At 44.2% G+C, this 22,453-nt stretch overlaps 1 protein-coding gene across 1 annotated transcript in view; it reads right to left on the bottom strand.

Moving 5' to 3' along the window:
• LOC309521084 (septin-2) overlaps positions 1-22,353 on the bottom strand; it is a 62,209-nt gene extending 39,856 nt beyond the window's left edge. The window contains exons 1-5 of the mRNA XM_082203389.1: positions 22,261-22,353; positions 13,259-13,310; positions 12,374-12,473; positions 8,392-8,478; positions 4,460-4,583 (exon numbers count right to left, since the gene is read on the bottom strand). Of these exons, the coding sequence (XP_082059515.1) occupies positions 4,460-4,583; positions 8,392-8,478; positions 12,374-12,473; positions 13,259-13,285 (338 nt within the window). The 5' untranslated portion in view covers positions 13,286-13,310; positions 22,261-22,353. The remainder of the gene's footprint in view (positions 1-4,459; positions 4,584-8,391; positions 8,479-12,373; positions 12,474-13,258; positions 13,311-22,260) is intronic.
• Positions 22,354-22,453: the final 100 nt, after the last annotated feature.

Genomic DNA, 22,453 nt, shown 5'->3' with positions numbered 1-22,453 from the left:
GATCGCCAAAGAATTCATGCTTTTGAATTATGGTGCTGGAGGAGACTTTTGAGAGTCCCATGGACTGCAAGAAGATCAAACCTATCCATTCTGAAGAAAATCAGCCCTGAGTGCTCACTGGAAGGACAGATCATGAAGCTGAGGCTCCAATACTTTGGCCACCTCATGAGAAGACTCCCTGGAAAAGACCCTGATGTTGGGAAAGATGGAGGGCACAAGGAGAAGGGGACGACAGAGGACGAGATGGTTGGATTGTGTTCTCGAAGCTACCAGCATGAGTTTGACCAAACTGAGGGAGTCAGTGGAAGACAGGAGTGCCTGGTGTGCTCTGGTCCATGGGGTCATGAAGAGTCGGACACGACTAAATGACTAAACAACAATAACATTTCTCCAAGAAACTCAAGTTGATATACATGATTCTCCGCCTCATTTAATCCCCAATACAACCCTCTGGGGTAGGTGAGGCTGAGAGGCAGTGAATGGCCCAATGTCACCCAGTGAGCTTCACAGCCGACTGAGGATCTGAACCCTGGGTCTCTAGGTCATAGCCTGACACTTTAACCAGTACACCACACTGGCTCTCTGAATGGGTGCCAAGAATTGCTTGAAGCATAAGACTGTTAAGGGAAGGGGGGACTCCTGAAGGGCAAAATGCTGGTGAAGGAAGAGTTAGGATTTAAAATGCAGGTGGTGGGTTTGGGTTCAGGGTAGAGCAGGCTTCCTCAACCTCGGCCCTCCAGATGTTTTGAGACTGTAATTCCTATCATCCCTGACCACAGGTCCTGCTAGCTAAGGATCATGGGAGTTTTAGGCCAAAAACATCTGGAGGGCCGAGGTTGAGGAAGCCTGGGGTAGAGGGTGGATATGGTTCTTAGGTAATGGGCAGAGAGGACCTTTTCAGTGGTGGCATCCCAGTTGCAGAATGCCCTCCCCAGAGAGACTTGCCTGGTATCTACATTATGGCTGCTTTGGCACCAGATGAAGACCTTATTAATTTTCCAAGGTGTTTCAAATGCTTAAGAACATCTGGTGCTTTTTAACACTGTTTTATATGACTGACTGGTATATCTACTTTTATTGTGATTAACTTTTATTGTGATTAACTGCATATTTTTACACCATTTTAGAAAACATTGTTCACTGCCCAGAACATATCAGTTATTAAAGGTATTCAAATGATGTATTATTTTATTTTACTGTATTATATTATTTTACTGTTGTTAGCCTTTCTGAGACCAGCTTTGGCTGGGGAGGGCGGGATATAAATAAAAATTTTTATTATTATTATTATTATTATTATTATTATTATTATTATTTAAATAAATGGATGTTTCCTATTTTCTGTGTAAATAGTTCTTTTGAAAGTTCTACTACAAGCAATACTGCACTCACCTACAAACTGAGATTATTTGTCTTCAGTTCCCTTATGACTAAAAACTGTTAAATTAGCAAATCCTGTTCTGCCTCCCACAGAAGTCACATACAAGCACCCACCCCCAAAGCAAAGGGTTCATGGTGAGACGGTGATACTACACACGTATACCAAGCTTCCTCAATTTTTCTACCTCCACAGGAATTACAAAAAAGTTTGGCAATTCAAGGGAAGTGGGGCTGCTGAAATATGATCAGGAGGGAAAACCTCAGCGTGTTGGGCCAGAAAAACTCTACTTAGAGCTTCTCTGTCACTGTAATTTGCTTACGTGCTACTTTCAAGTCCTCACTGCTGTTCCGTTTTTCTGTAAGTGTAAGTCAGCAGTGAATTGTACATTCTACGTTCCGGGAAGCACCTGCTTTCCACCACGACAGTATCGTTAGTTAAACAACTCCATATCCTGTACTATGCATTACAACAGCAAACAAAGCAATCTTTTTTTTTCCATAGGGAAAAAAATGGTTTTTGAGAAAATGAAATAAACCGAATGTTGCCAAAACACACGCCCTCCTTCCACCTAACAAGGCAGCAGCCCAGAAAGACTAGTCTTGTTGTAGTAGAACAAAAGGTTCAGAACAGAGGAAATATCACCTGACACCTTTTATTTAACACAGAGCCACATGACAGGTTTAATATAGCCACTAGAGTCCTAGAACGGCAAAGGCATTTTTAAAAAGTATATATCACTTTTCTTACATACTCATAGCACATCACACTATATTATTCCTGCTATCCTTAATGACAAACCCATAAAATAAACCGGTATTATACGGTATGACAGATGAGCTGGGCAAATGAGGCCTGAGACTAAGGAAACAATGTTTGATCACAGCTTCCTGGTGAGTATATAGCTGGAATGTCCCCCAATCTCATCGTTCTGCTACGCTAACTCTCAGTTGGGACATAACAATGACGCTGTAGGCAGAATATCAGTCTTCCATTGGATCCTGCCTGAGGGATTATTCCCAGGAAAGTAGTCAAGATCGACTAGCAGATGAAGGTCCAAGTGGTAAGACAAAACAAGAAGTGGCACAGAAGACTGGTCTTCAACAGTGGGTCACACCCTGAGCTCGGGCAAGTTGTGCCAGGAGGCCAACATTTTCAGGGGCATGCTGTGTAAATATGTGATATACTGCTTTCTTAAAAGTATAAATACTTTGAGAAGATAGCTTTTACAAACCCTAGAACACTCTTTTTGACTGTGGAAAGAAAGGGAATTGAAGCCTCCAACGTGGGGAGGTGGGAGAAATAATAGTTTCTACTTAGCCCTTGTAATCCTATTCTGCAAATTTAATCCTCTGTTGCAAATTCAACAACAGTAATGCAATGATGGACCATCTTGCTGCCTGCCGCTTGCTCGGCCTCCCTGCCGGAAAAAGTGGGTGGGGATTCAAACTTGCAGGATTCGCATGAAACATTTCCGAAGAATAAACACGGCATCAGAACACAATCAACAGGAAGTCCTACTTGCAACACAATAGCCAAGCTAAAGGGGCTTGGAGATCCCACAGAAGGAAATTCCAAGTCAACTATTACAGAAAATGTTAAAAGCGATCCTGCGCAGAAAGACTAAGAAAATCACTCCAGGAAACTATAATTATTTACCAATACTGTGCAGGCCAAAGCAGTAGGATACGTAGCATCTGCTTGAACTATTGTATTTCAACCCAACAATCATAAAAGTCAGTTGCTCCCAGTTTACAGCATTCATTGGAGTGAACCTCTACAGGGGCATTGAACTAGGGCTGCTATGCGTCCAGAAAATCCCGGACATCGCCGGGATTTCGCTTCCAAAAATGGTGTCTGGGCAGAATATTGAAATTTCCGTTTAAAATGTCTGGGAACACCTGGACATATGGCAAACCACGTCTCCAGCCAGTCACCCCCATGAGCACATGGGACGGATCCACACCAAAGCGCTCCCCAATGCATTCAAACATATACGTGCTTGGCTTCCCAGTTAGCTGTCCCTGGGGTGCACTGCCCGCTGCGGGAGGAGCGGTGCTCCAGCCTGGGCACCGAGCAGCGGCTGTTGTTGGAGACGAAGAGGGTGGCCTTGTCGTTGTGGCTGAGGCGCTCCACTGCCTCCCCCCAAAAATAGGTCAACTGTTTTGTCCGGGTTTTCACTTTCTGAAATATGGCAACACTACATTGAACTCCCTATGCCAGTGGTTTTCAACCAATGCCTTGAATGATGGTCAGGGGTGCCGCGGGCAACACTGGCCTCTGTCCCTCTTTCCTTCCTTCCCTCCCTCCCTCTGATGCCCTCTCACGTCTCTGCCTCCCAAAGGCTTGCACAGCTGTTTGTTGCAGCCCTGGCTACAAACCCCACAAGCGAATGGTGCCTCTGGGGCTGGCCAGGGAGTGCTGGTTGCCAGGAGCTGAGGCAGCCCTTGCTGTTGGAAATGGACTGACAAGTCACAGGCCCTTGTGGGGAAGTGTGAGGAGGTACCTCTCTTGGGGGCAGGGGGGCATCTCAGAGACCATGGGTGGCGACTGTGGCTGCCCAGAGGACTCCCAAGGAAAGGGGAGGGGAGGCTGAGGGGAACACTCCGCAAGGGAGCGTGTTCGAAAAAGCGTGAGAGGGGGCCAGCTCTGCAGGCAAGCGGTGAAACAGCTGGGCTCCTGAGCCCCACAGGGGTGCCACAGAAAGAATGTAGTTGGTCAAGGCAGCTGTGGACTCAAAAAGGTTGAAAACCTCTGCCCTGTGCATCACCTGATGTGGGGGGGGGAATGTTCAATCAAGCTTTCTTTAAGGCTCGTGGAGTTCGGGAACTGACTGGTGCACCCAAACCAAGTGAGCGGTGCACCCAACACCAGCAGGACTGAACTTTCCACACATCATCTGATGCACGGGGAGACTCAATCCTGGTTTTTGAAGCTGTGTCTCTGCTGCCTAATCCCCAGCATCGATAGGAAGACATGAGAGTTAAAACAGTTTAAAGTATCACCAAAGCTGTATACAACAGAATGGAAGCCTGGGACAGATGTGAAGATTCGGCATCACAGCCTGAGGAAATAACATACCAGTCTTGGCTGTTAATGGCATCTCCATATCCTGGAGTGTCGACTACCGTGAGACGGAGTTTCACCCCTCGCTCCTCTATTTCTACGGTGGAAGCTTCAATCTGGACCGTTCTCTCTATTTTTTCTAGAAGAGAAATGTCATATAATGTTAAAAGTTTCCTGGCCAACAAAGCAGTAAAATGTTATTCAAACTACAGTGGTGCCTCGCAAGACGAAAATAATCTGTTCTGTGATTCTCTTCGTCTAGCGGTTTTTTCGTCTTGCGAAGCAAGCCCATTGACGGATTAGCGGATTAGCGCTACTAACCCTATTAGCGGCTTTTAGCGGCTTTTAGCTGCTTATCTGCTGATCGGATCAGCTGATAAGCGGCTTAGCGGCTTAGAAAAAGGGGGAAGGGGGGAAACCAGCAGGAACTCGCAATACATTGTCGTCTTGCGAAGCAAGCCCATAGGAAATTCGTTTTGCGAAGCACCTCCAAAACGGAAAACTCTTTTGTCTAGCGAGTTTTCCGTCTTGCGAGGCATTCGTCTTGCGGGGCACCACTGTACTGAGGGAGGGAGGGAATATATAATAGAAATTAGGCTGGAAATGACATCCCACACAAAAGAAATGCTTCCTATGCCCAGTCTGAATCCCCAAGGATTCCTGTGTATCCAGTGCATGTGCCCAGCCTTTACTGAGAATTCCTCAGTGGCTGCCCTCAAAGAACTCAAAAGTAGCATGAGGATTTTGAAGATTCTGTTGTAGCCACGGAGACCACCCTGTTCCAGGTCTCACAGCCACCTGAAGGTGCAGAGGGTGAGAATGAAGAACAAGGCATTCTCGCTGACAGCTCCCTGGCTATGGAAACCCTTGCCCCATGAAACCCAGCTGATGCCATTCCTTTTCACAGTCAGGCATCAGGCTAAGGCAATACTATACAGAAGTGTGTTTCATCAGGCTCCTCTTTCATCTGTTTCAGTTTCAGTTTGGCTGCTGTGTTTTTAGGTCACAAAGCACTCTTAAGGCCACTTTGACAGTCACGGAGAATCCTGGGAACTGTAGTGCCCACCTCACAGAGGTACAGTTCCTTGCACTCTTAACAAACTACAGTTCCCGAGATTCTCTCTGACTGTCAAAGCGGTCTAAGAGTGCTTTAAATACGTGGTGTGGATATGATAGTATCGCTGCTGTTTGCAATTTGGCAACCCTACAAGCCTATTTGGGAGTTCAAGCCAGCTCTATAATCATGTAGTGCAGGAAAGTGGGGAAACCCAACAGGCTCATTGAGAACACACGTCTGTATAGGGCAGCCTGCTTTAAGTACTCAGGTTGTCTCCCTATGACTTAGAACTCTGGCCAGTCAGGGTTCTGAATCACAGGGGTAACTTAAGAGCAGGTCTCCCTCTATAGATGACTGCCTGGGGGGTGGGGGTGGTAGGACTCAGGATGGGGTTAGGGCCAGGAAGGATAGTCATGATGTCCCACTTCCACATAATAGCACTCACATAGAGTGAACGCCCAAATAGAGTAATTGTGTTATGGTTAATGGTTGCTTTACTGCCACTTTTATGGTTTTCTGGTGGCTGTTAGTTGTCCTGCGGTGTCTCAGTTGGGGTGAAACAGTTCAGAAAGCAAGAATGAAGCTGCCTCGGGCATGCAGAACACAGTGAGTGGCCTTTGAGGATCCTGTCAACTGGCTAGTTTATGGCACTTCATTCCAAAAAGCATGAAGCTTTTTTTCTTCTTTTTCTTTTAAGTCATTCCCTAAAGGATAGATAGGCAGAACACTGTGGGAAATTAGAAGACAACCAGGATAGACAATATAACGATTTCAGCGACAAGTGAGAAGTACTTTGAAGTCAAACAACAGAAGCAGTGATGCGAAAAAGAACATGGGACAAAAGGCAGAAAGAAGACAAGTTGAATGGGATATGGAACAATTTGCAACATGCTCCTTATATAATGATGTACAAAAGGTGCACGCCGGAATATATATCTATTAGGACTGCAATATTAATTGAGCCAATCAGTCCATTAAAAATCTTGGACTCAGTAAATCGAGTTTTGCATCCATGTCAATCCTCCAAACCCACCTGTTGCACTTATAATCTCTCACTGTCTTTTCCTCTGTCTTAGAAGGAGGCAGAGATCCCTTGTCTTTCTACAAACTCCAGCAGATGACAAGGGAACTCTGCTTCATGTCAAGCTGGGGAGATGAAAAACAGTAACTTCCACCTCAATAGTGGGCTAATACTTCAGCATGTCTATACTATTCAGAGAACGTGTCCAGAGGAGGGCAACCAAAATGGTCAAAGGCCTAGAAACGATGCCTTATGAGGAACGGCTAAGGGAGCTGGGCATGTTTAGCCTGGAGAAGAGGAGGTTAAGGGGTGATATGATAGCCATGTTCAAATATATAAAAGGATGTCATATAGAGGAGGGAGAAAGGTTGTTTTCTGCTGCTCCAGAGAAGCGGACACGGAGCAATGGATCCAAACTACATGAAAGAAGATTCCGCCTAAACATTAGGAAGAACTTAGGAAGAGCTGTTCGACAGTGGAATTTGCTGCCAAGGAGTGTGGTGGAGTCTCCTACTTTGGAGGTCTTTAAGCAGAGGCTTGACAACCATATGTCAGGAGTGCTCTGATGGTGTTTCCTGCTTGGCAGGGGGTTGGACTTGATGGCCCTTGTGGTCTCTTCCAACTCTATGATTCTATGATTATATTCAATCAAGCATTTCTGCACCCTGGCGCACTTTGGGGATGAACTGGATGTATTAGCACATGTGTTAGGCCAAATCATTTGCAACTGCATTCAGAAGCATAATAGTCCTTCTAATAGCAAATTCAGATGGCAAGCGCCAAACAAAAATATGAGAGGAACCATGTATATTGCCATCCCACTGGCTTTTGAAGATGTACCTGAACCTTCTGTTTTAATTTCTCCAATGTTTTATTCTCTATTTTAAGTAACAATGTTTGTATAACTGGTTTTTCTAATTCATGAACCCCTTACAATCTTATTTTGGCATAAAGTAGTATAAATAATAGCCAAAAACAGACCACTGAGAAACAAAAGAGAGGTATCTACATGCAGAAATATGAAAATGTAAGAAGGGGAGAGAAAAAACCACCCACAATTGTTTACAATTAAGAGTGAACATGTGCTATAACCCCAATATCTGCTTTTTAGGTTCTACATGTGTTATAAGCCACTTGGAGACCTTTGCACAACAAGCAACTAATAATAATGTTGAATAGCAGTTGGAAAAGAGAAGAGCAGGAAGCTGGGGAGAGCAGGATCTTCTGCTTGAGCCTCAGACCCAAGGGGCCAAATGCAGAATGTGGCCCTCCAGCCCTCTCTACCCAGCCCTTGAAACTCTCCCAAGGCTGCCCTCCTTCCCTAGGCCACTCCACACACCCTTTCTGCCTAGCTGGTCTGCATCTTGGTGAAGGTGCTTCTCACCTGCCCAGGTGGAAGCAGGCTGCATATAGGAGTGCAGAAGCCTTTGACTTTTGAGAGGCTGGAATGTAGTCTACTGTGCGGAAGTTAGTGTCACAGTTATGCCCCACCCATTTTTGCCTCTGGCCTGGCCCATTACCGACATGCAGCCTGTGGAAGGTGCTCCCACCCTGGTTTATAGTATCAGGGGAGGGAAGCAGGAGAGAAAAGGCTTCCCAGCTAGCATGAACCCCAAACAGACACACTCCTACTAGGAAGTGCAGTTATTCTTCCATCAGAGGTTTTACACACCTTAACCACTTAATTCATTGATTAAATCTACAGTTTGTTGTTGGTTGTTGTTGTTTTTAAATGAAGCTACAGCCCTGATATTTATGAAAAGAAGTCTATCATCATCAGTACATAAGAACAGCCTTGTGCAAGTGAAATATCAGAGGAAGCAAAGCATGTGAAATCAGAAAGTGAGCATTAGGAACAAACCAATTTACCTGCAGCTCCAGGAATGTAACGTTCAGGATAGAGATCAGTCAGAAATAAACTGTTGATTAAAGTGGATTTTCCCAAGCCAGATTCACCTGTAAATGAGATGGATGTTTAATTTCTGGAATAATTCCGCCCCCCACTTTCATGCAAGCCACAGGTTTATCTCTTACGGCCAGTATCCACCCTGGTTTTATAAGATAACGACATCAAAGGCTTTCCTAAGCTTAGCTAAAGTAAACAGGAAAAACAAGCCTGAGGAAAGTGAGCTGTGTGAATTCTAAATTTAATCCACCTATTTTCATAACGCAACCCTTAAGGCCAAATTAAGTGCTCTAATCAAATACCTACAAGACAAGCATCTTCACAGCACTTTCTCTACAGTTCCTGTTTTTATTTGATTCACGTTTATCTCTTGATATCAAGTAAGTTCATGCATCACCACCACCCCACACTCAAAAAAGCAAAAGTTGGGGTGAATGGCTATGGAGGAAATTTTCTCTCCTAAAATCAATTACACAACATTAGTCCATTCATTTCTGAGGTGGTAGCCATCAAAGATGGCTCAAGGTATTTGGGTTGCCTTGAATGAAGGGCAAAGTGTCACACTTCCTTTTGCACATTCAGAAGCTAGCTGAATGTGGAGCGAGTCTTACTTCAATGCTGGTGGCAAGACAGCATCCTCCATTGCACATGAATGGGGGCTAGCTAGCAGAAGGGGTACTGGACAGGCCACACACAACTGTGTCCACAGCTCACTGCCCCCGTTGCCCCACAGACATAGAAGGGGACATTTTGGCAAGCCTACCTCCACCCTGGGAAAAAAACCTGGAGCCATTTCCCTCTGCCTTCTGTGTGACCCTGGCAGCTCTTTCGACATATGAAGGTTCTGACTAGGGAGGGAAGAATCTGCCAGTTTTGGTCCTCTCAGTTTCCCATCTTAAATTCGGTTCCCCACATTTCTGCAGCAATTCATGATTTCCATATATATATATTTTTTAATCCTCACAAAAATTCTTCAACATTTCAGTGCAAACTTCTCCACACATTATTGTGTACATTTTTGACTTAATGTACACATTTTTGCAAGCAGCTTCTCTAAACATAATGCATTTCCGTATGTTATTTTCCCTAATGTATTCCTCTTTAGGCACGCTTTTACCTAATATATCCATTTTTCGAAGCGTTGTTTGGTCAGAAAACCACATCACAAAATTTGGACTAAGTGTGAATTTCAAACCATGACTGCGTTTCAGTTCTAGTATTCTTTCAGAAAGTGCAAATTTGACAGATTTGGCTTTACTTTTTATTTTTTTAAAATGCAAACCAAATCAAATTTCTCCCCCATTCCACATCTGTGTCTCAAAAGAATTTTGACCATTCTTGTAGGCTTCCCAAGTGCCCTCATAGACAACTTAGAGGAAGTGAGTCAGAGGGAGTTTTGGTGGTGTTAAAACCTAACCGCAGTCAATGTTGGTACAAATGACTTTCCAATAATAGTCTCGGTTCAGTGTCTTAATGACATAATCTCTAACCGCGAGAAAATGTTCTCTCACTAGCAGCTTCCCTAAACAGACCAAAGTGGACAGCACTTGTGAAATAATACACGTATGTACCAACATTTATCGGCCTAGTTGAGACGTAAGTCACCAAACCACATCTAGGAGATTGGGTGCAACTCGCAAACTTGGTCACTTTCATCTCACTCACTCCCTCCCTCCCTCAGTCACCAATTTCCTCCAACTTCTCTTTTTGGATCCAACTGGGGTACTAGACATGGTCCACTTAAATGCAACCAAAGTTAGGAACAGAAGCACCGATGGCCACCGGTTTCAATGGCATTAAAAGAGGATTTGACAAAATTCATGTAGGATGAGGCTATCAATGGCTACACCTACAAAAAGGAAAGCAGGGGGAGGAAGGAAGAGCTCACAAGCTTGAGGGTCCTTTCAAATTTTCAGGTATGGTTTGGGTAGCTGCTGGAAGATTACATCTGCATTGGGCCTCATTTCCAAGCTTCCATTCATGGTGCCTCCCAACTGCCTGCATTTTGCAGAAGCAATTCCAACACAAACCAGATGTTTAGGTTTGCGTAAGTGGTGGAATAAAGAAGTCTGTCATGATACACATGCATACACACAAACCCTGGACTTTCTGCAGTTTGGAAATTGATGGGGAAATGCACTGAAAAGCGTGGGATGGAGGAATGACTAACAGGAAGACATGAAAACACTCTGCAAGCATACTGTATAAAAATGATGCAAAATGAATTATCATTGTTGTACAGTGGTGCCCCGCAAGGCGAATGCCTCGCAAGACGGAAAACTCGCTAGACGATAGAGTTTTCCGTTTTGGAGGTGCTTCGCAAAACGAATTTCCTATGGGCTTGCTTCGCAAGACGACAATGTCTTGCGAGTTCCTGCTGGTTTTTTTTCCTCCCCCCCCCCTTTTTCTAAGCCGCTAAGCCGCTTATCAGCTGATCCGATCAGCAGATAAGCCGCTAAAAGCCACTAATAGCGCTAATAGCGCTAATCCGCTAATCCTTCAATGGGTTTGCTTCGCAAGATGAAAAAACCGCTAGACGAAGAGAATCACAGAACGGATTCTTTTCGTCTTGCGAGGCACCACTGTACTGTATAAAAATGAATGCAAAATGAATTATCATTGTTGTATAACGGGGTGGGGAGCCTCCAGCCCAAGGGCAAATGCAGCCCTCAAGGCCTCTCCATCTGACCCTCATGACTCTCCCCAGGCTACATCCTCTCTTGCCAGGTCACTTCCCTCGCTGACCCTCATCACACCCCAATTGTTCTTCCCAGGCTGGAATGTCTACTTGAACTGGAGGAAAACTCAGTTGGTAGAACATGAGACTCTTAATCTCAGGGTCGTGGGTTCAAGCTCCACCTTGCGCAAAAGATTTCTGCATTGCAAGGTGTTGGACTAGATGACCCTTGTAATCCCTTCCTCCTCTTACAATTTTATGATCTAAGAACTCCGGTAATGCCTCCTGCTTGCCTGGTTGGAGGATGGAGAGGGATGTGTGAGTGTATGTAAAAACTAACCTGCTGTACAAAGGTAAAATCTGCATTCAAACACAGATTGGTTTCAAATCATAAAGTTATTATTATTATTTAGAAGACATCTGAAGGCAGCCCTGTATATGGAAGTTTTTTTATGTTTAATGTTTTATTATGTTTTTATATATGTTGGAAGCTGGGGCAATCCAGTCAGATGGGTGGGGTACTAATAATACTAATACAGTGGTACCTTGGGTTAAGTACTTAATTCGTTGCAGAGGTCCGTTCTTAACCTGAAACTGTTCTTAACCTGAAGCACCACTTTAGCTAATGGGGCCTCCTGCTGCCGCCGTGCCGCCGGAGCACGATTTCTGTTCTTATCCTGAAGCAAAGTTCTTAACCTGAGGTACTATTTCTGGGTTAGCGGCGTCTGTAGCCTGAAGCGTATGTAACCCGAGGTACCACTGTACTACTAATAATATTAATTGTTCCACCCACTATTGCACCTTACATCATAGGCCTTCAGAAAGTTGCCCAGAAGAGAACTGCCCTTTGGGCTGAGCTGAAAAGGGTTCCCTTCCCCTGTCATATAACCTTCCTGCAAGCAAATCCCTATGTGCAAATGGTAGAGGTTGAAACTGGGGTCTTCTCTATGCAAAGAAGATGCCCTGCCACTGAGCTATTTCCCTTCCTTCACCAGCAATGGCAGGAAGGCTGTGCCTCTTTAGTGAGATACTAACTTCAGTGCTCTTTACCTCGTCTCTTTCCCCACCCCCCAAGAACAGGGACAGACAAGTCACAGGAAGAAATCCAGACTGAACTAGCTTCCATATGTCAGTTTCAACAATAGATTTCTACACAAAAAGGAGGAAGGACTGATGGAGACACACACAAAATAAAGATATATATTTAGCAGCCTAAAATAGTCTAATAATGAAGTGCTTATAAAAAAAGAAGGGGGGGGAGCACCTACCAACCACCATGAGGGTGAACTCAAAACCTTTCTTGACAGACTTCCTGTGGACTTGGTTGGGGAGATTGGCAAAGCCTACATATCCTGCCGAGTCAGAAAACTGAGGAGACGGAGAAAAACAATAAAAGTTGTGAATTCGACATGGAAGTCGGTTGTAACAAAAGCACACAGGATTTATGACGAAAGCACACAAGATGAACCAAGAAAGAATCAACACAAATCCGCAGGACCAAAAAAAAGGGGTTTGGTGTTTTGACAGAAGTGGAACAGCAAGAACAATAACTCATGTTTCCTCTTTTCCTGGGTCTCATGTAAATGTTGCATGGGAGGAAATGTTCATGTCATCCCCAAATTTGGAGAACGTGCCCTCTACACATGGAGTGCAGACATCCTGCCCTCACACAGACTTAGCCACACTTCCTCTTTCGCCACTTCTTGTGTGTGTCAGAAGTGGCACAAAGTTCTCTTAATAACCAAATTACTGCTTAATAACCCAACTCATGTTTGAGAACTGTGTGGTTTATACCCAACTGCTGACTATGCAGCAAAGGATGGCTGCTGGAAGGCTAACCTTCTGCTCAAATCAATGTCATACAGAACTGTACAGAAGGAGCGGGTAACCCTTTCTGGGCCAGATCACTATATCTCCACCCCAGGCAGGCCAAATTTGACAGCTGACCACCTGGCAATCACACAATGTCACAGTAATGTCAGGTGGTGCTGCGCTTCGAAGCCCCTTTGAAGTCAGGGCTTCAAAGAGCAGCACGGGGGCTGTTTTGAAAGCCCTTAACATGCAGCCCCATGCTCACAAGTCAAAACACACATACATGCAATGTTGCTAGCACAGTGTTCTGGTAAGGTCTGCCACAAACCCATTCTACTTACCTTCACTTTCTCACCAGATTGAGACATGTTCTCACACTCCAAATTTCAGAGCCTGGATTGGGGCGGGAGGAAGAGAATAGGAACAAAGTCTGTGTTAAATGGGAAAGCTAAGAATTCATCACATCATTTTTACAGCTATGCCACAGGGAACCAAATAGATGCAGTCCCTCACCTACCTCTGGCTATGGAAATACGTGTTAGGGGAAAGGACTGTTCTGTCCATTATTTGGTATCATTTATTTTATTATCTGTAGAGTGATGGCAACAGGTTCGTTTTAAGCTTTTTGAGTCCCATCGATAAGTTAATTGAACCAGCTACCAGTGGCTGTCTTGCAGCTGTTTTCTGCAGACTTGGATTTTATTCCTAGAAAGTTGCGGGATTGGTTTTAGTGCTGATTTGCCATTATGTGCTTTGTTTTTAATGTTGCTTATTCTGTTGTACGTCTCCTAGAGTGTATTTTATTGGGTGACTCACAAATAATAAATACTGTAAAAAAAATTACTATAACCAAGTTGGAAGCAGCAAACAAAGAAAACATCATTTTGCAAATGAGACAGGAGCGTGGCTCTTCAAGCAGTAGCTTCTGACTCTCAGCTAAGTTGCAATCTGATTGAAGGGGAAAAGAGCTCACATATGTGCTTCTTGCTCAAAACTCAGACCACATGGCTCTCAGAAGCCACTCTTGAGTTCCTATACCAATAATTTAGGAATTTTCACCACTGTAACTAAGCCAGGACTAGCAGGTTCTCATGTTTCTGGATTCCCAATAGACTTGTCGTGCAGTTGGGTATAAAAAAATATGAAACCAACTGCTCCTTTATTCAGAACATATACAAAAACAAAGGAGGAGAGACTCAAGAAATTTAATCACTGGCCTTCTTGACAAACACATTTCGTGGCCTGAAAAGAAGGAAGTGACCTACAGACAGACACCTGTGACTTCTGGATGCAGATGCTTTCCTGTTGCTTACTAATGTTCAGTGTTGCTGGCAGGATGCAACACCAAGTTATAATAGAATGCAAGAGGACTGCTAAATGCTTGCACTAGAAAAATGGTTAGAAAATTAGTTGGAGGGAGGGGAATCTTCAGCTTTTCCCCATTGCTCCCCAGCAAATATACAGATCACAAATACATAGATCAACCATTCACAGTGCTGGTTCACAGCGCTTGCCTGTTTGTTAAAGTTCCCCACCACACTTTTAGTATATTATTATTACCCACGATTCCCCAGCAGGTCCCAGGGCAGGTCACAACAATCTGAAACTCGGTATTAAAAAGTTAAAACAAGTTACAACCACAGGAATAGGGTGGGTCCTGAAAACACACAACTCAGGTGTCTGGAAACCAAGACTGATGAGGAAAAGTTAAGAGAGTTGGGTATGTTTAGCCTGGAAAAGAGGAGGCTGAGAGGAGATAGGATAGCCATCTTCAAATATCTAAAGGGCTGTCACATGAAGGATGGAGCAAGCTTGTTTTCTGCTGCTCCAGTGACTAGGACCTGAACCAATGGATTCAATTTACAAGAAAGGAGATTCCGACTAAACATCAGGAAAGAGCTGTTCGACAGTGGAACTGACTCCCTTGGAAGGTGGTGAACTCTCCCTCACTAGAGGCTTTTAAGCACATGGTCATCTGTCATGGATGCTTTAGTTTGACTAGATGCCCCTTGCGATCTCTTCCAACTCTACAATACTATGATTCTACGAAAGGCCATGGTAAAGATGTGTATCTTCAGTAGAGGTAGTCTGCACACAAAAGAAAAGGAAAAGCTGGATATGACAAAGACTGGCTATGACAGCAAAGCCCCAAACTCTGCAATCAGTCTTAAGTGGTGTTGACTGGTGCCCATTGGGACTGGTACGGCAAAATGCAGGAAGCCAAAACAGCAGGTGGAGCCAGAACCAACAAGAGAGAGAGCCAATTCATTATCATTTTGGTCCAATCCTCCTCCTTGCTGAATTCCAGAAGGACAAAACTAAGACTAAGGAGGAGGCAGCTTATAGCCAATATCACCCCCGAGATTGGTTGTAAGTAGGAAGGTGGGGAGCTGGAGACTGGCTAAGGGCAGACTGAGCATGATAGGGCAGTGCCCCTTCATCGTAACGGAACAGCTCCAGCTGCTCTAAACAGTGCAAGAGGTGCTGCAGAGATGTGCATCACACCCAAATGTACATTTACTCAGATGTTAATTCACACTGCGTTCGTTCAGTGGCACTTAACGTTCATTAAGCATGCATAGAACTGCCACCCTCATTGGGTTAGATCAGAAATAGGGAACCTGGTGGCAGGACTGGAATGCAGCTCCTATCATCCCTGACTACTGGCCGCACAGGCTGGGGGTGATGGGAGCTGGGAGTTCAATGGCAGATGTTGGCTAGCCCTGCTTTAGATATGTGTGTGCACTGCAGCCGGCATCTGTTGGAAGAAGCATTTTCTCTTGGACAACAGAGATGAGAGTAGATGGGATCACGTTTGCCATCTGATGTTTTGATAAAACAATATTTTTTTAAAAAAATCAGCTGTCTAATTAACTAGTCATTAAAAAATAATAATCACCAAACATGTTTTTAAACAATAGTCTCAACATAACTCCATTACATGTTTTGTTAAGGACCTCCCCATCCCCCCAAAAGGCAACGCAGCTGTACAAACAGAGCTTTCAGTAGTGTTTGGACGAATGCCCAGGCATCTTTCCTAGAGGTCAGCTGATAGCCGAAGCTGATTTGACTAAGCACCAACGTCCAATAAACTTGTAGCATTCTCAGGCCTCTTTGGAAGCAAAATATCCAAAACCCATCGTCATATCTTTGTAGGTATATTTGCAGCCAACCTATGCTACGAGCATCACAGCTGTAGCCTTAAATAAGCTTCATACAGGAGGCCCAAAAAAATAATTAATCCTAAGAGACTAAATGGGGGGAGGGTGTTCCCCCACTGGGCGGCGCCTTCTACCTAGTGCACCAACATAGTAAGGACAGACCTCTTAGTCTCTCCTCTGTCAGTCCGCTTGGTTTCCACATTCATGGAGGAACATCCTCCACTGACAGCATGGAAACAAAATGGACTTGCAGAGGAAGGAAGAAGCAATCAGTCCTGCAGGGATGTGGGGAGCAGAGCCCTCTTCTGACAAACACTCCCACCCCCTAACTGCTTTGCTATTAGTTAAAACTACACATGGCAGTGTGGAAACAAACACAGTCTTGCTTAAGGAACATCTCAACTAAGCAAAAGCAGACCTGATTCACAAAACTGATCAGCAATCAATGCAGAAGCAAATTTCCATATTCGAGGTACCACTGTACTTGACCACATGTGGTTTAGCAATTTCTAGAGACACACAAAACTGAACAATTTTTTAAAAAATGAAGTACTGGGCATATTTTGATGTTGTATAACTTGGTAAGGCACCATTCATCGAAGCTGATTTCAGAAGGACACATACTGTACCAATAACATTTCCGATCTCACGGGAGCGCAGGCTTTTGAAAATTACACTCAAAGAGTACAGAGATCCACGTCAGTTGGACATGACAATCAAACACTAGCGTCCAAAGTATGTTGTCATCCCAAAAGCCCATTACGAGATGAGGCCCCCTCTGGAAGAGGCAGGAAGGAACCCAGGTCATTTCCTTTGTAACTTTGGGATGCAAAAAGTAAACTTAGTAGCTGGCATCTGAGGACTTCACTCTCCAGTCACAACAAAATGAAAACATTATATAAAGTTTTCAGGTTTGCAGTACACCCAAAAATTAGCCAATGATTTATCATCATGGCTATAAGAGCATGTGTGTATATAGAAATAATTCTTTATATCCTGCTGCTCTTGGTATCCAGAGTGATTTTCTATTTTTTTTCATAGTAAGTTGATTTTGTAATTGGCATTAAAACTTCTTAAAGACTAGAATACTTATTGTGCCATCACAGTTTAGTGCCCTTAAAAATGAATCCATAAAAAATAGGGTAACATTCCCAAGTTTGCAGAAATGTCTATCATTGTGAGAGTAGCCATCGTGTGATGGTGTCTCTTTTAGCTTTTGTAATTCTGAAGTGATTACAAACCAGCTCAGACATCCATCCCTTATTCTTTCAAATCCTGCATGTCTGGCATGTGGAGCAGTGATTATGTCTGTAGATGGTTTTAACTGAGTAAGCAGCCTGATGCATTTTTAATACCAAAACCAAAGACATTTTACAGCCTTCCAAGGGAAAAATAGTTGGACGAAAGCCACAAAAGAGCTTTTCCATCTCTCCATTTAAGTTTATTTTTTTTAAAAGGAAAGGGATATATGCAAGAATGAACAAAAAAAATCCAACTCTTGAGCAGTGTGTTGAAGATCAAGTTTTGCTGCCAGGATCTATACCCAATAGCTTAGACCAGACGCTCTGGGTGGGGATGGAAGCAGGAAGTACTGGATCCATGTGGCATTCCTTAAATGCTTTCAGAATTGCAAAGCCAAGCACAAATCTGCAGCTTATAAGCACAGAGAAAGAAACAGGGGTTAAGATGGAGAAATCCTAAGTATTTAGCTGTATAACTAGACATCAAAAGCCATTCAGTGATAAATGGATGTGCATGTCTGACACCAAGCTCACTCAGAGATGCAATTATGTTTTCTAGTTTTAGGGAAACAATATATATATATATAGCTTGCGTGTCATACTTACAGCTTCTCTCCTGTGTGCGGCTTTATTGCAATTTTGTGGCAGCCTGCACAAATGTCCTTAACCCTCACCACTTCTGTTATTCCTCACTTCCCAATACAACAGCGCAAGCGTGCGTGGCTTTAAAAACCCACACAAAGGATTAGAAAGACAGCTCTATGAATGGCTGCCAAATAGGGCAGGACATAATCAGAAGCCACCTTCCTTCTTGCCAAAGCAGCAAGCAATGAATGGATTTCCCATCTGCAACCTGCAACACCTATGAACATATGGACAGACACATGAAGCTTTTAAGTATTTTAGCATTGGAAAATGCTCCCCACGCCAACAGAAAATCAAATTAAATTTCGATGCAGCTAAATGCAGCTTGCCTTACTTTATAACATTTCCAAACACACAGGTCTTCCTTTCCTCAAGCTCCCAGTTCCAGCTGGGGATTTACACTGCAAAAAAATAATAATTAAAAATGCCCAGGCAGCTGTCAGAGCCAGCACTGCACATATTTCCCTGTTTCCACTTCAGAAGTGAGTTAACAGGGCATTCCTAGGAAGAGGGAGGAAGATACTAGGGGTGCTAATTCTTTAGATTAAAACAAGCATTTAGCATTCCAATGAACTACTGCTTGATGCAAACATGGGGGAGGGGGGGAGTAGCTCCAGGTTCCCATGATTACTTTTAAAGCTGTATAATAGGTCAAAATTAACCGCATTCCCCATCATCCCTGCTTGGAACTATATTGCCTGCTTATTTTTATTTTTGCACCCAGCAAAGACACAGGAGCCCTCCCAGGGACAGGGTCGGCTTTCAAATATGTGTGATAAGCAAAAATGCACAATGTGTAACTTTGCACAGAGAGAGATATGGACTATCATCTAATGTGGAATTTTGCTTGATAGCAGGTTGGGGCACCATCAGGAAATCCCGAGAGTAGATTTTAAATGTATGCAACAGGCAAAATATCACCAGGTGATGCTTTCCACCACTAACTATCCCACCCATCCTGCATATCTGTTCCAGCAGAAAACAGTTTGTTGATTTTTACTATTTTTTGACTGATACAGGAGCCCTGCCAGAAAAAACACAGGAAGCTGCCTTATATCAGGTCAAACACTTTGTCCACCAAGCCCAATAGCTGCAGCACTGTGTCTCAAAAAGTAGTTCAGAGTTCAAGGTTCTTGTGTTAATTTGCAAGGGCCTTAACGACTTTAGTACAGGATAGCTTAAAGACCACCTGACTCCTTATATTGCAGCCCCATCACTGAAGTCTTCAGGGGAGTCAGTTAGTGGCCCCCCATGGCTTGGATGTGCAGCTCATACTTAGGGTTCTTTGAGCCTTTGGCAAGGAGCTGTTCAAAATAAATCATTTTACCGCATGCCTTTTGTTGCGGTGCAAAAAAGGAAGGGAAGTTTCTTCTGCATTTGATCTTGCCATGACAGTGGCATCGCACCATCACACTCATATATGTCATATACTCCATAGACTGATAGGAGATTTTTGTGCCCCCAGCAGGGGCTGGTTTCACCAACCTCTGACTGTTGGCCCAATTCTGTAGAACTCCCTCCCAGCTGAGACCAGACAAGCCTCCTCCCTGTTGAACTTCCAGGACTTAGTGAAAACTGTTTTTACTTATTTCAGCAAGCATTTCAAGTACGTTCTCTGGTTTTATGGTTCGTTTTAACCAATTTTATCTTTTTTTCCTATCTTTTTTTCCTTACTTTACATCACGTAAGAGACTATGGTGCTAAGAAGTATGTTGTTGTTGTTTAGTCGTTTAGTCGTGTCCGACTCTTCGTGACCCCATGGACCAGAGCACGCCAGGCACTTCTGTCCTCCACTGCCTCCCGCAGTTTGATCAAACTCATGCTAGTAGCTTCAAGAACACCATCCAACCATCTCATTCTCTGTCGTCCCCTTCTCCTTGTGCCCTCCATCTTTCCCAACATCAGGGTCTTTTCCAGGGAGTCCTCTCTTCTCATGAGGTGGCCAAAGTATTGGAGCCTCAGCTTCACGATCTGTCCTTCCAGTGAGCACTCAGGGCTGATTTCCTTCAGAATGGAGAGGTTTGATCTTCTTGCAGTCCATATACATAGTTAAAAAACTGAAATGTTTATTATGGTCAAGCCCCATTAAATTAAGTACAAAATATAAAGCAATACATAAACACAACAGAACTAATTGTTTGTTTTTCAACGTGACAAAATCTTCCCAAAAAGAATAAACACCCCTTATCCTTCGGAGGGGGGAACATTATCAGGGAGAATAAATCAGACGAGGATCTTCTGCATGCAAAGTCTATGCTCTAGCCACAAAACAACAGGCCCTTCTACCTCACCCCACAAAAAGAGACTGCCACTACTCATTCCTGGAAGCGAAAGCATTCAGGTTGTGTTCAATAACATTGACCTGGGGAGCTTCTGCATATGCAAAACAGCAGTCATTTTCTTGATTTTACTGTTTTATCTCTTGGCAAACCACTTTGCGGTCCCCTTCCAACCTAGCGGTGTATAAATTTTATGAAGATAAAAATAAAGCAAATAAAATGAATGAAGCATGAACCAAGTCACAGCCCACCGACCCCCTGCAAAGAAAAAAACCAACCAGTTGCCCCTCATTCAAGCAGGGGTGTCTTCCGGGGGGGGGACGACAGTAAATTAAGCTGCCTACATTTCTATGATTTTTATACAGTGGTGCCTCGCAAGACGAAAAGAATCCGTTCTGTGATTCTCTTCGTCTAGCGGTTTTTTCGTCTTGCGAAGCAAACCCATTGATGAATTAGCGGATTAGCGCTATTAGCGGCTTTTCGGTTTATCGGATCAGCTGATAAGCGGCTTAGAAAAGGGGGGGAGGGGAAAAACCCGCAGGAACTCGCAAGACATTTTCGTCTTGCGAAGCAAGCCCATAGGAGATTCGTTTTGCGAAGCACCTCCAAAACGGAAAACTCTTTCGTCTAGCGAGTTTTCCGTCTTGCGAGGCATTCGTCTTGCGGGGCACCACTGTACATGCCAACTGGAATAAAATATTTGGGGGGGCAGGTAAGCCCCGCCCTGCCTAACTGATCACATGACACAGCACCCAATCACCATTTGAATGGCAATGCTCATCAACTGGGGGGGCAGCCCCCTCAAATATTTTACTGGGGGGTGGGTGGGCCCAAAGGGGTTGGCTCCTATGAACTGCGTTAACAGTTTGCCCTTTCCCCCCCAAAACAGCCGCTCGCGTCATGCTGGATTTGATTTAAATCAAATCAATTTAGATCACGATTTAAATCACTAGTCAGTAAGACTTGATTTAAATCATTTTTTACAGAAAGACTCATTCTTGCATATTTACAACTAGATGAAGGTTTCATTTTTGGAATGATAAATTTTCAGAGTAGTTTTTACAGTTACAGCAAAAATTTCTGATTTGGTTACACTATTAGAAATACGTAGACAGATCATTATGAAATTATTGTGAGGCTTAATAAGTTAACTGTTTATATTTGGACAGCTTTTCTGCTGTACTTTATTGAAAGGAGAAAAATAAAAATTTAAACAATTTATTTAACTAAAACAATAACATTATAGCATATGTATCTATGTTTGTTAACTGATGTGGTTAAACAATTAAAAAAAAACCCTGAGTTTTAGCACACATCAAAAACTTAAAACAAATCCTTATTTCCTGATGAATAGCCTTTGGACTATAATGTAACTTAAAAATAGAAAACTGTCTTTAGAAAGATTTTTCCTCCAAAAGCATTTTATTTTAAAAATCCCCATTTAATTCTTTTTAAAAAACCGATTTTACTTTTTAAAAATCCGATTTTTTTTATTTTAAAAAAATAATCATTGATTTTTTTCTCCACCCTGGCCTGCATGCAAAGTGTTCTTGCAGTGGCCCACAGCCCTTTCTCTGCTCACCCCCCCCGCACCCCCATAACTGGGCACCCTTTCATTCCCGGATGGATGCCAACCTCCTCAGCGGGTGCACCAGGGGTGCCAAGTAAAAACAAAATATTAGGGGGTCACTTGGAGAACGCACAGAGACGCCGTTTGAATGGCAGCGCTCATTCACTGGGGGGGGGCGCTCAAATATTTTATTGGGGGGGCAGGCAAAGGGACCTCGGCCCTTAGGAAAAGGGGGGCACCTCCTGCAACGCCCCAGGGGAGGAAGCTGAGGGACGCCGACCCCTCTCGCTCCCCCCCCCCACTCCAGGGGCGGCTGTCAAGTCAGTCAGCCGGTCTCCCTTCCCCTCAGTCCCCTTCCCTAGACTGGGCTGTGGGGGGAAGGAGGGAGGGAGGGAGGCCTCCGACTCGGGAAGCCGGAGGAGCAGCCGCCGCCGCTACGCCCCTTACCTCGTCCCAAAAAAACCTCCTCAGGCACCGCAGTCGGCAGCCAGGCCCGGAGTAAGAGACGGCGCTGGGGGAGGGGAGGAGGCGGGGGACTTCCTCGTCCTGAAGCTCCGCCCGCATCCCACAAGGCTCGGCGGCCCGCTCTAGCCCTTACGCTCTCTGTGTCGGCCTGGCTGCCGTCGCCTGGGGAAGAGAC

The sequence above is a fragment of the Podarcis vaucheri genome (genome assembly GCF_965113315.1).
Source record: "Podarcis vaucheri genome assembly, chromosome: 16".
Taxonomy (NCBI): domain Eukaryota; kingdom Metazoa; phylum Chordata; class Lepidosauria; order Squamata; family Lacertidae; genus Podarcis; species Podarcis vaucheri.
Note: the sequence above shows the minus strand (reverse complement) of the source record. Positions and strands in the feature narration are given on the sequence as shown.